Source organism: Cherax quadricarinatus, chromosome 96 (genome assembly GCF_038502225.1).
Source record: "Cherax quadricarinatus isolate ZL_2023a chromosome 96, ASM3850222v1, whole genome shotgun sequence".
Taxonomy (NCBI): Eukaryota; Metazoa; Arthropoda; class Malacostraca; order Decapoda; family Parastacidae; genus Cherax; species Cherax quadricarinatus.
In genome coordinates this window covers 3185742-3202988 of record NC_091387.1, presented here as the reverse complement: position 1 = coordinate 3202988, position 17247 = coordinate 3185742, and the positions used below count along the sequence as shown (strand labels likewise).

At 44.0% G+C, this 17247-nt stretch overlaps 1 protein-coding gene across 5 annotated transcripts in view; it reads right to left on the bottom strand.

Moving 5' to 3' along the window:
* Positions 1-17247, bottom strand: part of LOC128701743 (regulator of G-protein signaling 7) — a 114470-nt gene that overhangs the window by 42105 nt on the left and 55118 nt on the right. For all 5 annotated transcript variants that reach the window (XM_070105006.1, XM_070105005.1, XM_070105004.1 and 2 more), the window contains 2 exons: positions 11690-11833; positions 8330-8477 (listed from right to left, as the gene is read on the bottom strand). In XM_070105006.1, coding sequence (XP_069961107.1) covers positions 8330-8477; positions 11690-11812 — 271 coding nt within the window. In that variant the 5' untranslated portion in view covers positions 11813-11833. The remainder of the gene's footprint in view (positions 1-8329; positions 8478-11689; positions 11834-17247) is intronic.

Genomic DNA, 17247 nt, shown 5'->3' with positions numbered 1-17247 from the left:
AGCTAGTTCTTGGACATCTGCACAAGGGGCGTGACACCAATTTCCACAAAAATAACAATTTATCCATGTGGAAGCCCGTTTGTTTGACTGACTGCAGACTACACACAGCTTCATAATGATTTGAATGGTTGATTTACTGTAATTCTACTAGCAACCTCTTGAATACTCTATTAATAACCTCCTTAAATGAAGCTCTGCTATTTGTATTTCTATTTCTAACTGTACTTGTATATTGGACAGCTTACCGTCACGTTCCTGATTTTTAATGTTTGTGTTTATAAGGGCGCCTACAACCCCATCCGTTTACAGTCTGCTTTATTGTCCAACGAAACTGTTTGAAACCAGTCCAGGGTTCGGACCAGTCCAGGGTTCGGACCAGTCAAGGGTTCGGACCAGTCAAGGGTTCGGACCAGTCAAGGGTTCGGACCAGTCGATCTGATCTGATCAGTGGGTCACTTATTTAAACCATACTGGTCGGTGATTTGAGCTAACACATGAAGGATCTACTGGAAATTATCTACCCGAGTAATATGTGATTTGACTGATACTAAAGTATAACTTGCGTGTTGAAGAGCCGGTGATATCTGGCAGCTCCTACAATGACGAACGGTCTACCTCGACCCTTGTTTATCAATCGCTGTATCTAGCTTTTCTAGTTTTTTTCCGTCTCCACCACAATAAATGCTATATTATCACTATAGTTGACTGGTGCAAATTTTGGAGGAAGGACGCTTTTTCTTGAGTAATAATTGCTTCTCGTTGTGTATATTGCGACCGCTGGTAACTACAGGTTATATGAAATTCACAGTATATGTCTGGTATTTCAAGAAAAAGAAACTAATGAAAGTCACTCCACTCCACTAAGTACCATTATAATACTGGTTAGTTGCTACTACAACACTGTATTCTGCTATTCACTGGTATCACTAGATTATATGCGAGTACACTAGCAAGCCAGGAAGATTATTAAAACAGCTGACCTGTGGTAAGTTTCTGGCGACTTCTGGCACCTGCCTCTATAGGCTTATCACTTCATTTACAAATTCACCTGTTTTCAAATGACACTTTAGCCTTTATCATCAATATACTAGGGAGCCACTGTAGTATACACTATACACTATGTATACTCAATGTTATCAGGGAGACTTTCTTTCCTCTGACACGAAAAGTTCAATTATTATTATTTTTTTCACGCGGGACACAGGCCTATGATTCCCCTCTGGCAGTAAACTCTGCTAGGTAGTGCACACTAATTCTCCTAATTTGCGGGAAATGCTCAGCATAATAAGGGACTTTCTGTATAGTAGTATGTCATTGATGTCAGCTATGATCTGTATACCTTGTACATGTACTAGTATACCTTGTACATGTACTTGTATACCTTGTACATGTACTTGTATACCTTGTACATGTACTTGTATACCTTGTACATGTACTTGTATACCTTGTACATGTACTTGTATACCTTGTACATTGTATACCTTGTTCATGTACTTGTATACCTTGTACATGTACTTGTATACCTTGTACATGTACTTGTATACCTTGTACATGTACTTGTATACCTTGTACATGTACTTGTATACCTTGTACATGTACTTGTATACTTTGTACATGTACTTGTATACCTTGTACATGTACTTGTATACCTTGTACATTGTATACCTTGTACATGTACTTGTATACCTTGTACATGTACTTGTATACCTTGTACATGTACTTGTATACCTTGTACATGTACTTGTATACCTTGTACATGTACTTGTATACCTTGTACATTGTATACCTTGTACATGTACTTGTATACCTTGTACATGTACTTGTATACCTTGTACATGTACTTGTTTACTTTTGTACATGTACTGTAAACCTTGTACAAATACTTGTATTCCTTGTACATGTACTTTTATACCTTGTACATGTACTTGTATACCTTGTACATGTACTTGTATTCTTTGTACATGTACATGTATACCTTGTACATATACTGGTATACCTTGTACATATATTTGTTGACCTTGTACATGTACTTGTATACCTAGTACATGTACTTGTATACCTTGTACATGTACTTGTATACCTTGTACATGTACTTGTATACCTTGTACATGTACTTGTATACCTTGTACATGTACTTGTATACCTTGTACATGTACTTGTATACCTTGTACATGTACTGGTAGTAATAAAGACATTATTATTATTACAAGTAGGTGGAGATATACTATTGAAGGGGCTGGTGTATAGATTCAGTATATAGAACAAAATACAACACAGTGACCAGAACATTACACACCAGTGGCCTGGTGGCTAAAGCTCCCGCTTCACACACGGAGGGCCCGGGTTCGATTCCCGGCGGGTGGAAACATTTCGACACGTTTCCTTACACCTGTTGTCCTGTTCACCTAGCAGCAAATAGGTACCTGGGTGTTAGTGGACTGGTGTGGGTCGCATCCTGGGGGACAAGATTAAGGACCCCAATGGAAATAAGTTAGACAGTCCTCGAAGACGCACTGACTTTCTTAGGTTATCCTGGGTGGCTAACTCTCCGGGGTTAAAAATCCGAGCGAAATCTTATCTGACAACGTTTCTGTCCGACCACTTACAAAGTGTGACTCTATGCGGGATATTTATGTAATATTTAGTATATGAATGAAAGACATAAGGTAGGTAGGGGCTGGCAGAGAGTATACATAGTTAGTGCCTTGGTATGAGGGTAAAGGGGACAAGAGAGAGAGAGAAAACGTAAGAATTAAACTGCAACATTAACACCCCTCCTTCAGAGTGCAGGCACTGTACTTCCCATCTCCAGGACTCAAGTCCGGCCTGCCGGTTTCCCTGAACCCCTTCATAAATGTTACTTTGCTCACACTCCAACAGCACGTCAAGTATTAAAAACCATTTGTGCTGTTGGAGTGTGAGCAAAGTAACATTTATGAAGGGGTTCAGGGAAACCGGCAGGCCGGACTTGAGTCCTGGAGATGGGAAGTACAGTGCCTGCACTCTGAAGGAGGGGTGTTAATGTTGCAGTTTAAAAACTGTAGTGTAAAGCACCCTTCTGGCAAGACAGTGATGGAGTGAATGATGGTGAAAGTTTTTCTTTTTCGGGCCACCCTGCCTTGGTGGGAATCGGCCAGTGTGATAATAATAATAAAAAAAAAATACACCTGAGTATACCAGATGAAAGGGAGGAAGGAGGCAGTTAGGTTAGGTTAGGTTAGGTTAGATTTGGTTAAGTTAGGTTAGGTTAGGTTAGGTTAGGTTAGGTTAAGTTAAGTTAAGTTAAGTTAAGTTAAGTTAAGTTAAGTTAAGTTAAGTTAAGTTAAGTTAAGTTAAGTTAGGCTAGGTTAGGTTAGGTTAGGTTAGGTTAGGTTAAGTTAGGTTAAGTTAGGTTAGGTTAGGTTAGGTTAGGTTAGGTTAGGTTAGGTTAGGTTAGGTTAGGTTAGGTTAGGTTAGGTTAGGTTAGGTTAGGTTAGGTTAAGTTAGGTTAGGTTAGGTTAGGTTAGGTTAGGTTAGGTTAGGTTAGGTTAGGTTAGGTTAGGTTAGGTTAGGTTAAGTTAAGTTAAGTTAAGTTAGGTTAAGTTAAGTTAAGTTAGGTTAGGTTAGGTTAGGTTAGGTTAGGTTAGGTTAGGTTAGGTTAGGTTAGGTTAGGTTAGGTTAGGTTAGGTTAGGTTAGGTTGGGTTGGTTCGGTTAGGTTAGGTTAGGTTAGGTTAGGTTAGGTTAGGTTAGGTTAGGTTAAGTTAAGTTAAGTTAAGTTAAGTTAAGTTAAGTTAAGTTAAGTTAAGTTAAGTTAGGCTAGGTTAGGTTAGGTTAGGTTAGGTTAGGTTAAGTTAGGTTAAGTTAGGTTAGGTTAGGTTAGGTTAGGTTAGGTTAGGTTAGGTTAGGTTAGGTTAGGTTAGGTTAAGTTAAGTTAAGTTAAGTTAGGTTAAGTTAAGTTAAGTTAGGTTAGGTTAGATTCATTAGGAAACAGGAGAAGTATTTCCAGACGCGGGTCTTAGTTATATCATGACCCTCAACTGGAGCTTTTGGTCATCTGACGGAGACCTTCTGCTGGCTTACCAATCCACCCCTTCAAAAATTACGATTAATTATTATTATGAGGGAGGAAATAGATATATTTACGTATTTGGGAGTGGACATGTCAGCAGATAGGCCTACGAAGGAAGAGGTGAACCATAGAATAGACGAGGGGGGGGGGAATACAGGTCTTGTATTGAGGTGAAAATAATAAATGGAATGTATTAGAGTACAGTGATACCAACACTGTGAGTGTGAGATATGGGTTTTAAACGTTGCAGCGAGGAGAGCAAGGGCAGCCCATGAAGGGGATTACCACTAGACCCCCTGGCTGTCTTCAAGAGGGAGCTGGACAGACACATAATGCCAGTACCTGGCCAGCCGGGCTGTGGTTCCTACGTCGGTTTACGTGTGGTCAGCAGTAACAATCTGGTTGATCAGGCTCTGATTCACCAGGAGGCCTGGTCATGGACCGCCCCGCGGGGGCGTTGACCCCCAGGAACCCCCTCCAGGTATAGTGCAGATGTCTGACAACAATGTGTTGTGTGAATATTATACAGAGAATTCAGACTGAGGCATTAGAACGTTTGAGGTTACCACATATATTATTATTCAGAAAGCTGAGGTGGGACATTTAGAGATGATGGAACAAAACAGGATGAACGAGAAACCATACCCCGGCAGGGATTGAACCCGCGGTCAGGGGTATGGTTTGTTTGCAATCGTGTCATTACGATTTCGTGAGTCAGGATGAACGAGAGTATTTAATATTGTGACGAAGCTTAAGCAAGGTAACTTTAATCAAGAGATTCAGGGAAATCAGTTAGAAGGACTTGAGTCCTGGAGGTACGAGGCAGTATGCCTGTACTCTGAAGGAGGCAGTGGGGGACCTATATTTTTGGGATCCTGAAGCTTGAAGTGTTATGGGGGCCCCTTCGCAACCCCTTCACAAACAGTAGATCCAAAATTTTTAAGCAATGTGGCCTATAGCACGTTAAGAGACCATACAATAAGTGTCAGGGGCCCGAGACTGTTCAACTGCCTCCCAGCACACATAAGGGGGATTACCAACAGACCCCTGGCAGTCTTCAAGCTGGCACTGGACAAGCACCTAAAGTCGGTTCCTGACCAGCTGGGCTGTGGCTCGTACGTTGGTTTGCGTGCAGCCAGCAGTAACAGCCTGGTTGATCAGGCTCTGATCCACCAGGAGGCCTGGTCACAAACCGGGCCGCGGGGGCGTTGACCCCCGGAACTCTCTCCAGGTAAACTCCAGGTATAGTGGCTTCTGGGGCCCCTCCGGGATTAGGGGTCCTAAAGCATAAACTTAATTAATCATTTAAAATGTGATGTCACAGCATTTCTGGCAAGACAGCTATTGAGTGAATGATGGTTCATCTACTTCCCTTTTTATCCCCTACCTCGGTAGGAGACGACCGGTGCGATAAAAGACAATAAAAGCAGGAAAAAAAAATTCAAATTATCTAAGTGTCCCCTTGAACGAAATTCTTCGCTTCGCCAGGTAGAAAAAACGGACGAAATGCAAGAAATCTATACAGTGCACCCTTCTTTTGTGGCCAGAGACGTCATAAAAGCGAGTAATCAGGGTGAGAACATTGATTTTGGGACCCCAGGGATCATGTCTAGTGGTAATCCATAGGATTAGCATTCTCCAGAACCAGTGAAGACTACGGCGGGTTAGAACTGGAGTGTGTTAGACCGAAGAGGAGAGCGAGGACGAGGACGAGGGCGAGGACGAGGAGGGCGAGGACGAGGAGGGAGAGGGCCAGGAGGGCGAGGAGGACGAGGAGGGCGAGAACGAGGAGGACGAGGAGGGCGAGGAGGACGAGGATGGCGAGAACGAGGAGGACGTGGAGGGCGAGGAGGACGAGGAGGGCGAGGACGAGGACGAGGAGGGCGAGGAGGACGAGGAGGGCGAGAACGAGGACGTGGAGTAGGAGAAGACGAAGAACAAAAAGGACAAGACGCAGAGTGAAAGTTTGGTTAATGGCGTTTCAAGACTACTACACGAGGGTCATTAAGACTGCATGTCACCCACTCACCACCATAAATAAATAATACCCAAAATAACTAATAAACTCCCAGTATATATAATACATATATATATACCTTGCGAGAGACATCCCTCATTGAATATCCCCTGTAGTGAAAGGCACGACCCTTTCGGGTTTAACGCCTAGTTTAGATTGTAATAATAATATTGGCTCGGAGAGAAAGTTGTCTATAAGTGTATCAGTCAGCCTAGTAGGGACACTAAAAATATTTTTGGGTATTTTGGAAATTATCCTGGACAAATAACCAGGATGCAATTTGATATGCCTAGCAGGGGCATGTAGGCCTACTACAGTGTTCCTCTAGTTTTACAGATACATGGCCAAGGCCTACCTGTTCTTACATAATCAAAATCCGGAGTGTGGGTTATTTACTGATATAAAAACTAGATATTTCGGCTCTTTCTCTGCGCCATTATCGATGTTTTAAAGAATGAAGATAGAGTCATGCAGAAAAACGCTCTATGTAGAGCTCTGTTATGTCCATAGCTCGATAAAACCCATTGTGGGCTATATAGCCCCACTGTGGATGATAAAGTCTCACTGTGGGCTATATAGCCCCACTGTGGATGATAAGGTCTCACTGTGGGCTATATAGTCCCACTGTGGATAATAAAGTCTCACTATGGGCTATATAGCCCCACTGTAGATGATAAAGTCTCACTGTGGGCTATATAGCCCCACTGTGGATAATAAAGTCTCACTATGGGCTATATAGCCCCACTGTAGATGATAAAGTCTCACTGTGGGCTATATAGCCCCACTGTGGATAATAAAGTCTCACTATGGCTATATAGCCCCACTGTGGATAATAAAGTCTCACTGTGGGCTATATAGCCCCACTGTGGATAATAAAGTCTCACTGTGGGCTATATAGCCCCACTGTACAGAGAACTTTCACGGCGCGCATAACGGAGATAAAACACCTCAATTACTGGGAGCGCTTGAGGTTTCTAAACCTGTATTCCCTGGAACGCAGGAGGGAGAGATACATGATTATATACACCTGGAAAATCCTAGAGGGACTAGTACCGAACTTGCACACGAAAATCACTCACTACGAAAGCAAAAGACTTGGCAGACGATGCACCATCCCCCCAATGAAAAGCAGGGGTGTCACTAGCACGTTAAGAGACCATACAATAAGTGTCAGGGGCCCGAGACTGTTCAACTGCCTCCCAGCACACATAAGGGGGATTACCAACAGACCCCTGGCAGTCTTCAAGCTGGCACTGGACAAGCACCTAAAGTCAGTTCCTGATCAGCCGGGCTGTGGCTCGTACGTTGGTTTGCGTGCAGCCAGCAGCAACAGCCTGGTTGATCAGGCGCTGATCCACCAGGAGGCCTGGTCACAGACCGGGCCGCGGGGGCGTTGACCCCCGAAACTCTCTCCAGGTAAACTCCAGGTAAACTGTGGATAATAAAGTCTCACTGTGGGCTATATAGCCCCACTGTGGATAATAAAGTCTCACTGTGGGCTATATAGCCCCACTGTGGATAATAAAGTCTCACTGTGGGCTATATAGCCCCACTGTGGATGATAAAGTCTCACTGTGGGCTATATAGCCCCACTGTGGATAATAAAGTCTCACTGTGGGCTATATAGCCCCACTGTGGATAATAAAGTCTCACTGTGGGCTATATAGCCCCACTGTGGATGATAAAGTCTCATTGTGGGCTATATAGCCCCACTGTGGATGATAAAGTCTCACTGTGGGCTATATAGCCCCACTGTGGATGATAAAGTCTCACTGTGGGCTATATAGCCCCACTGTGGATAATAAAGTCTCACTGTGGGCTATATTGCCCCACTGTGGATAATAAAGTCTCACTGTGGGCTATATAGCCCCACTGTGGATAATAAAGTCTCACTGTGGGCTATATAGCCCCACTGTGGATGATAAAGTCTCACTGTGGGCTATATAGCCCCACTGTGGATGATAAAGTCTCACTGTGGGTGTTAATCCTTAAGGCTTACCTTGATACTGTTACATACATAATGAAGGCTTACCTTGATACTGTTACGTACATAATGAAGGCTTACCTTGATACTGTTACATACATAATGAAGGCTTACCTTGATACTGTTACGTACATAATGAAGGCTTACCTTGATACTGTTACGTACATAATGAAGGCTTACCTTGATACTGTTACGTACATAATGAAGGCTTACCTTGATACTGTTACGTACATAATGAAGGCTTACCTTGATACTGTTACGTACATAATGAAGGCTTACCTTGATCATCTACGTCAAGGTTCCTCATCATCCAGGCGATGAGATCAACACCTGTGAAGACGCTAGGAATCTTAGTGATAAAGCTCTTGACCGTCTTGACGGGAACACCTGTGTCTTCTTGTTGCATCTGTTCCACGATCCTCTCCATCTGTAACAGTGGAAGAAGCTGAGATACCTGTGTAATGAGACACCTGTGTCTTCTTGTTGCATCTGTTCCACGAACCTCTCCATCTGTAACAGTGGAAGAAGCTGAGATACCTGTGTAATGAGACACCTGTGTCTTCTTGTTGCATCTGTTCCACGAACCTCTCCATCTGTAACAGTGGAAGAAGCTGAGATACCTGTGTAATGAGACACCTGTGTCTTCTTGTTGCATCTGTTCCACGAACCTCTCCATCTGTAACAGTGGAAGAAGCTGAGATACCTGTGTAATGAGACACCTGTGTCTTCTTGTTGCATCTGTTCCACGAACCTCTCCATCTGTAACAGTGGAAGAAGCTGAGATACCTGTGTAATGAGACACCTGTGTCTTCTTGTTGCATCTGTTCCACGAACCTCTCCATCTGTAACAGTGGAAGAAGCTGAGATACCTGTGTAATGAGACACCTGTGTCTTCTTGTTGCATCTGTTCCACGAACCTCTCCATCTGTAACAGTGGAAGAAGCTGAGATACCTGTGTAATGAGACACCTGTGTCTTCTTGTTGCATCTGTTCCACGAACCTCTCCATCTGTAACAGTGGAAGAAGCTGAGATACCTGTGTAATGAGTCACCTGTGCAATCTCCGAGTACCTGTGTAATCTGAGTCACCTGTGTAATCTGCAAGGGGTGCTGCATTGGTTCTATCTGAAGAATAACTGGACATAAGCTAAATTCAGTGTAGGCAAATGGTACAGAGACCCGACTAGTTAATAAATTAAGACACAATGTGCAGCACTTGGGGATCTTTCGATGGGGTGATTACATCGACTCCAGGCTGAGGGACTGATTATCTCAAACTCCTTCTGATCTTCACCACTCTTCCTATTGGACTGATGAAGCCAGTGTGGAGAAACGTGTCCACAATAAAGATAAGATAAAATAAGATAAGATTTCGTTCGGATTTTTAACCCCGGAGGGTTAGCCACCCATGATAACCCAAGAAAGTCAGTGCGTCATCGAGGACTGTCTAACTTATTTCCATTGGGGTCCTTAATCTTGTCCCCCAGGATGCGACCCACACCAGTCGACTAACACCCAGGTACCTATTTGCTGCTAGGTGAACAGGACAACAGGTGTAAGGAAACGTGTCGAATGTTTCCACCCGCCGGGAATCGAACCCGGGCTCTCCGTGTGTGAAGCGGGAGCTTTAGCCACCAGGCCACCGGGTCACCTCAAGATACCTAAAGATACCCAAGTGTTGTATACGAGGGAAAAGTTCAACAGATAGGAGTAACGAGCGAGTATATGGTGACGATAGTTTGATTGCCAGTCTGCTTGTTAAGGTAGGGTCAGTCTAGCTCCAGCTATCCCCCCCTACCCTTTTCTCCATCCCAAAAGGTGACGTGTGGGGCTCGGACCAAACAGTAATCACTTGACTCACGGCTTCCATCACAACTGTAAGTAAAAACCTCTGCTCCTATACTAGTGGATATATTGGTTGAAAGCTTCACTTTTGACCAATAATGAACTTAGTCCTTTCAGTGTTAAGTCCCAGGTTATGCTTGTGGACAATCACCACTTCTCTTAAATACTATACTTATGGAGAATGATTTCTTAAGCAGTGGGTAACTTTTGTCTCTTTCCAGCTTGGAATGACAGCTCGGGTCATCTGGCAACCAAAGAAAAGTGTTGAAGGAGACTGAAAGAGGCCATGAGACGGTCATTTTTATCTACCTACCTAATTACTTGCAGTAAACCACAGGCAACTACCCCTCATCTTCGCAGTGGTAAAGAACCTGCGTTCCTGTCATCTGGAAAGACTATTTAAGGCTATAGACTCTGTGAAGAACTACTCGATGGGTTATCACTCAACACCTGTGACCCCCACATCAACAGCTACAATTTCTACGAGACTGTCAACCTCAACCAGACAACCCAATATAACTGTACACATTAGCGTTGAATTCAAATGTCATTTTTCCATTTCATTTTTCTCTAAATTAGGATACACATTCATGTTTCAATGTTTTATCTTTGCACTACTAAATAATAGTGTTTATCTTCGTGAATCATTTCTTTTTCTATTCATTAATTTTCCTGAGGAGGAGCCAGCCATGATAATACTGACTGAAGTTGTTACAGGGCTGAGTAAGCCTTCGCAGTACGTTAATAATAATATCCACACTGGGGCAACAGCAGGTGGGACAGATAGGTTATAGTTATGAAGTGGGTGGTATTTGTGCAATATATCCAGAAAAGAAGGGAAAGTACTTTCAAGGACTGGTAAAACCATGAATGTAAGAATTATAGGGGAATAAGAGTGAATGGAGACAAATGGTTTTTAATACTTGACGTGCTGTTGGAGTGTGAGCAAAGTAACATTTATGAAGGGGTTCAGGGAAACCGGCAGGCCGGACTTGAGTCCTGGAGATGGGAAGTACAGTGCCTGCACTCTGAAGGAGGGGTGTTAATGTTGCAGTTTAAAAACTGTAGTGTAAAGCACCCTTCTGGCAAGACAGTGATGGAGTGAATGATGGTGAAAGTTTCTTTTTCGGGCCACCCTGCCTTGGTGGGAATCGGCCAGTGTGATAATAATAATAAAAAAAGAATATTGGGTATACGTACAAGGTAAACTGAATGATAAAATTATTGAGAGTTGGGGGTAAGACAGAGTTGGCTTGCAGAGGAACGAGGATGATTTAAGAAGAATCTGGGATGTGGAATCTAAGCTTATATTAAAGTAAACTATCTTGATAGAAGGCGACTGTGTTAAAAATATAATATTGATTATGAACTTAAATACAGCTCGCAATAAACGAGTGTTAATAAATAAACAGATGGATGGACGGGGTAGCAGCTACAGGTTCAGCACCTGCAGCCACAGGTTCAGCACCTGCAGCCACAGGTTCAGCACCTGCAGCCACAGGTTCAGCACCTGCAGCCACAGGTTCAGCACCTGCAGCCACAGGTTCAGCACCTGCAGGTACAGGTTCAGCACCTGCAGCCACAGGTTCAGCACCTGCAGCTACAGGTCCAGCACCTGCAGCCACAGGTTCAGCACCTGCAGCCACAGGTCCAACCCCAGCAGCCACAGGTCCAGCATCTAGCAGCCCAGTGGTAAATCGCTGGACTTGCAACCACCAGGGCCACGGTTCGACTTTACATCCCTGTCCATCCTTCTCCATATTCAACAATGGACGACTTGAGAGGGGTAACTAACCCGTCTGTAGACGATGTGGTTCGGAGTTTCCTCCACTGGCCCCGCAGCTCCTGTATTTGCCTGTCCATTATTATTCTCTGCTTTCTTCCGCACACCCACGCGCTCTGTCGACATGCTTACCATGCCTCACTCGGCCATAGTAACCTGCAATTTTAGATAGTATCTTTATCTCTACTAGTACAAGGTATACAGATCATAGCTGACATCAATGACATACTACTATATAGATAGTCCCTTGTTATGCTGAGCATTTCCCGCAAATTAGGTCAGTTTTGTCCCAGGATGTGACCCACACCAGTCCACTAACACCCAGGATGTGACCCACACCAGTCCACTAACACCCAGGATGTGACCCACACCAGTCCACTAATACCCAGGATGTGACCCACACCAGTCCACTAACACCCAGGATGTGACCCACACTAGTCCACTAACACCCAGGATGCCACCCACACCAGTCCACTAACACCCAGGATGCCACCCACACCAGTCCACTAACACCCAGGATGCCACCCACACCAGTCCACTAACACCCAGGATGCCACCCACACCAGTTGTCTACACATATGCTGCTATGTATGATAATCTATGTATTTGTGTATACCTGAATAAACTTACACAATAAAACGTGTGATTGTAAATAAGAAAAAAAAAATTACCAGTGTAAATAGGAAATAAAATCTGAGCGATTTCATGTGTGATAACTGTAGGCATGTGAACCTATGCCTAAATAAATTTACTAAAAGCTATGAAGCAGCGATAGACACATGCCTCTTAGTATACCTTAACATGAAACTGTGTACGTAATACCTGCCTTCCTGTGAGAAGCTGTCTCTACCAAGGAGTTTGACACCGTCTCACAAGTGGCTTCTACAACACTATAGTCAATATCAATCACAAATTACCTGATTATTGGTCATGGGAACGCCTATTAACCGTAACTATCCCTGATTTTCCCAACCCAGTATTGTGGCCACGTGACAAGGGGTTAAATACAGAAAAAAATATCACCATCGGGTCTGGAGAAGACTTGCATCCATATTATTATTATAATCAAGGGGGAAGCACTAAACCCGTAGGATTATACAGCGCCTATGGGGGGATGGAAGGCATTCAGGCTTAATTCAGGGAACTGGAGCACAGATCCAATTCCCTAGATCAAGAGCCCCTCACCAGCGTCAAGGAGCCTTCCTTGAGGGGACTTGCATCCATAGATTCGTAGGGAAGGTCTCTGTTGAACGATGTTTACTGCCAGGTAACATTGGGAAACAGTGTGGGACTCATAAAATGGAAATTTGTAAGTAAATACTCTAATCTTGTTGAGAATTATTATTACAATTAAGGGGGAAGCGCTAAACCCGGAGGATTATACAGCGCCTGGGGGGGGGATGTGGAAGGCATTCAGGCTTAATTTGGGGAACTGGAGCACAGATCCAATTCCCTAAATCAAGAGCCCCTCACCAACATCAAGGAACCTTCCTTGAGGGGATCTTGTTGAGAAGATGGCTACCAGTATCCTCTCCCTCTAGTTCACTGCACGACCGCTAGGTGTCTCTACTAATTTGTAACTAATGTAATCATATTAAAGCCTAAAACTACATATTTTGGTTCTATTATTAGTTCTTAATTCTTCCGAAAATCTGTAATCAATCAAATTAGTGTAAATACAACAATAATGTGTTCATTCATGATTTCCACTCCATATTTTGTCGGCATGGATTCTAAGGGCCTCTACTGCTTGTTACAATGGTCCGGTGGGATGTTTTGGAAGATAAGATAAGATAAGATTTCGTTCGGATTTTTAACCCCGGAGGGTTAGCCACCCAGGATAACCCAAGAAAGTCAGTGCGTCATCGAGGACTGTCTAACTTATTTCCATTGTGGTCCTTAATCTTGTCCCCCAGGATGCGACCCACACAAGTCGACTAACACCCAGGTACCTATTTGCTGCTAGGTGAACAGGACAATAGGTGTAAGGAAACGTGTCGGAATTTCCACCCGCTGGGAATCGAACCCGGGCCCTCCGTGTGTGAAGCGGGAGCTTTAGCCACCAGGCCACCGGGCCACCACTCAATAAATTCCCACAATATGTCTATTTAGGTACAGGTACACATAAATGTGTAGTATTTATGTATACCTCTACATATTTTAACATGTGTAAATTGTCTAGGATAACTCAAAAAAGTGTCAAAGTGATTTATATTCATTTAGGTCCTTGTAATATGTATCGATCTTTCTAGGATGTCCATCACTAGACAGTTCGGTTACAACCGAAGGTACCAGGTTTCACACCCCTGGTTAGATGTATATTCAAGTCTCCTAACGCCTGCTGCCCCTGTTTATCTTGTAAATAGGTACCTGGGTCTCAGTTGACTGTTGTGGGTGGCATTCTGGGGAAGGACCCAAGTAACACAATTAGAATATGCCACACTACTTGTTTGCTGGAATTGTTATGGAGAAGTCATAAGTGAGCTTGAAAATCAACGAAAATCTTGGTTCAACAATGGCCATTATTAAAAAATCTCGAGTAATATATAATATAATATATCTTTATCAGTACAAGTGCATGTACAAAATATACAGTCGTAGCTGCCATCACTGACATACTTCTATATAGAAAGCCACTTGTTATGCTGAACATTTCATGCAAATGAGGTCAGTTTTGTCTCAGGATGTGACCCACACCAGTCCACTAACACCCAGGATGTGACCCACACCAGTCCACTAACACCCAGGATGTGACCCACACCAGTCCACTAACACCCAGGATGCCACCCACACCAGTCCACTAACACCCAGGATGCCACCCACACCAGTCCACTAACACCCAGGATGCCACCCACACCAGTCCACTAACACCCAGGATGCCACCCACACCAGTCCACTAACACCCAGGATGCCACCCACACCAGTCCACTAACACCCAGGATGCCACCCACACCAGTCCACTAACATCCAGGATGCCACCCACACCAGTTCACTAACACCCAGGTGCTTATTTTACTGATGGGTGAACATAGACAACCGGTGTCCAATGTTTCCACCCCTTCGCCGGGAATCGAACCCGGACCCTCACCGTTTGAAGCGAGAGCTTTTGCCACCAGGCCACGGGGCACAGTAAACAAAACAAGGTAAGTTATGGTAGCCCTATAAACCAACAACAAAATCTTGAGTAAACAAAACAAAGTTATGGTGGCCCTATAAACCAACAACAAAAACTTGAGTAAACAAAACAATGTAAGCTGTGATGGCCCTATAAACCAACAACAAAAACTTGAGTAAACAAAACAATGTAAGCTGTGATGGCCCTATAAACCAACAACAAAAACTTGAGTAAACAAAACAATGTAAGCTGTGATGGCCCTATAAACCAACAACAAAAACTTGAGTAAACAAAACAGTGTAAGCTGTGATGGCCCTATAAACCAACAACAAAAACTCAACCATCATTGCCGGGCAATTTGCAGTATTGACCACACTGATGGTAGTGAGATTACTAGACCTTACCACACCAATCTTACTCAGTGATCCTAATATTTCTGGTCTTTCTTCTTGCCCCAAGACTGGCGAGAAAGGGGAATAACAGGAGAGAGCAGAGAAGAGGACTGTACGTGTATAAGAACAGGTAAGACAGGATAAGAGGCCTATCTACTTTCGGTTTAAGAGTGATTTTTCTCCACATCAAGGTTAAAGATTTTATTTAGAATTAGAGAAAGTGCAAAGGTTTGCAACAAGAATAGTCCCAGAGCTGAGGGGTTAAGAGAATTCTACCTGACAACACTGGAGGACAGGAGGGACCGGGGGAGGGGTGAGAGACATGATAATGACATATAAAATACTGAGGAATTGACTTGGTGGATAGTGGACACAGCAACAAGGGGACACAGCAACAAGGGCACACAGCAACAAGGGGACACAGCAACAAGGGGACACAGCAACAAAGGGACACAGCAACAAGGGGACACAGAAACAAGGGGACACAGCAACAAAGGGACACAGCAACAAGGGGACACAGCAACAAGGGGACACAGCAACAAGGGCACACAGCAACAAGGGGACACAGCAACAAGGGGGGACAGCAACAAGGGAACACAGCATCAAGGGGACACAGCAACAAAGGGACACAGAAACAAGGGGACACAGAAACAAGGGGACACAGCAACAAAGGGACACAGCAACAAAGGGACACAGCATCAGGGGGGCACAGCAAGAAGGGGACACAACAACAAGGGGACACAGCAAGAAGGGGACACAGCAAGAAGGGGACACCGCAACAAAGGGACACAACAAAGGGACACAGCAACATGGGGACACAGCAACATGGGGACACAGCAACAAAGGGATACAGCAACAGGGGGAGACAGCAAGAAGGGGACACAGCAACAAAGGGACACAACAACAAGGGCACACAGCAACAAGGGGACACAGCAACAAGGGGACACAGCAACAAAGGGACACAACTGGAAGTTGAAGACTCAGGTGAGTCACAGGGATGTTAGGAAGTATTTCTTCAGTCACAGAGTTGTCAGAAAGTGGAATAGTCTGGAGAGTGATGTAGTGGAGGCAGGATCCATACATAGCTTTAAGAAGAGGTACGATGAAGCTCATGGGGCAGGGAGAGAGTAGACCTAGTAACGACTAGTGGAGAGGCGGGGCCAGGAGCTGTGAATCGATCCCAGCAGTCATAATTAGGTGAGTACACAAACACACATTAGAGATAAATTTTAATATATATATAGTCGTTAAGAGAACTTGTGGTGAGGAACGCTAAGGTTATTACCATCTTAGTTAGGATTCTGTCTGGTAATGATCAACTATTACGTGTTACAGTGTGTTGTTGAGTATAATCTCTTGGTCCATTATGTGGCAGTGACCTCCTATTCTCAGAGAGAGAGAGAGAGAGAGAGAGAGAAAGAAAGAGAGGCATCTAGGTATATATAAACTGAGAGATACACATCGCGGTGTATATACCTGGAGATATACACGTCTCATTGTACACATCCCTTAATCGGGTCTGTGTCAAAAGATACTCTTATTAACACAAGCATATGCGTGCCACAACAAGACTGTCTCAAACATCACGTATAGATGTAGCTGGAGGGTGTGGAGAGAGCCCTCTGCTTTACTTTCATGTATCCCTACTTTCTCCACTCTAATATTCAACTGAAGCAGCCTACTGAGCAGACGGAACGTTTCGACAATATATCCAAGTGTTGTAGATGTGTCTTATGCATCAACTGGTCGGTATTGTACACCTCTAATAACCAGGATCTATGAAACCAGTGAAGCTTAAGGGGCTCCTAATCCCGTAGGGGCCCCTAAAGCCACTTTAATTTAGGGCCTACTGTATGAGAAGGGATTGCGAAGGGGCCCCATAACAGCTCAATCTTCAGGGCCCCAAAAATGTAGGCCCCCACTGCTAGCAACGTGATAGTATGGTGAGAATTATGTAATTCCACGTACCGTGATGTGCTATCACGTACCTGCCTCTGCTCTGGGCCAGACGAGAGGTCATAATTATGTAATTTCACGTACCGTGATGTGCTATCACGTACCTG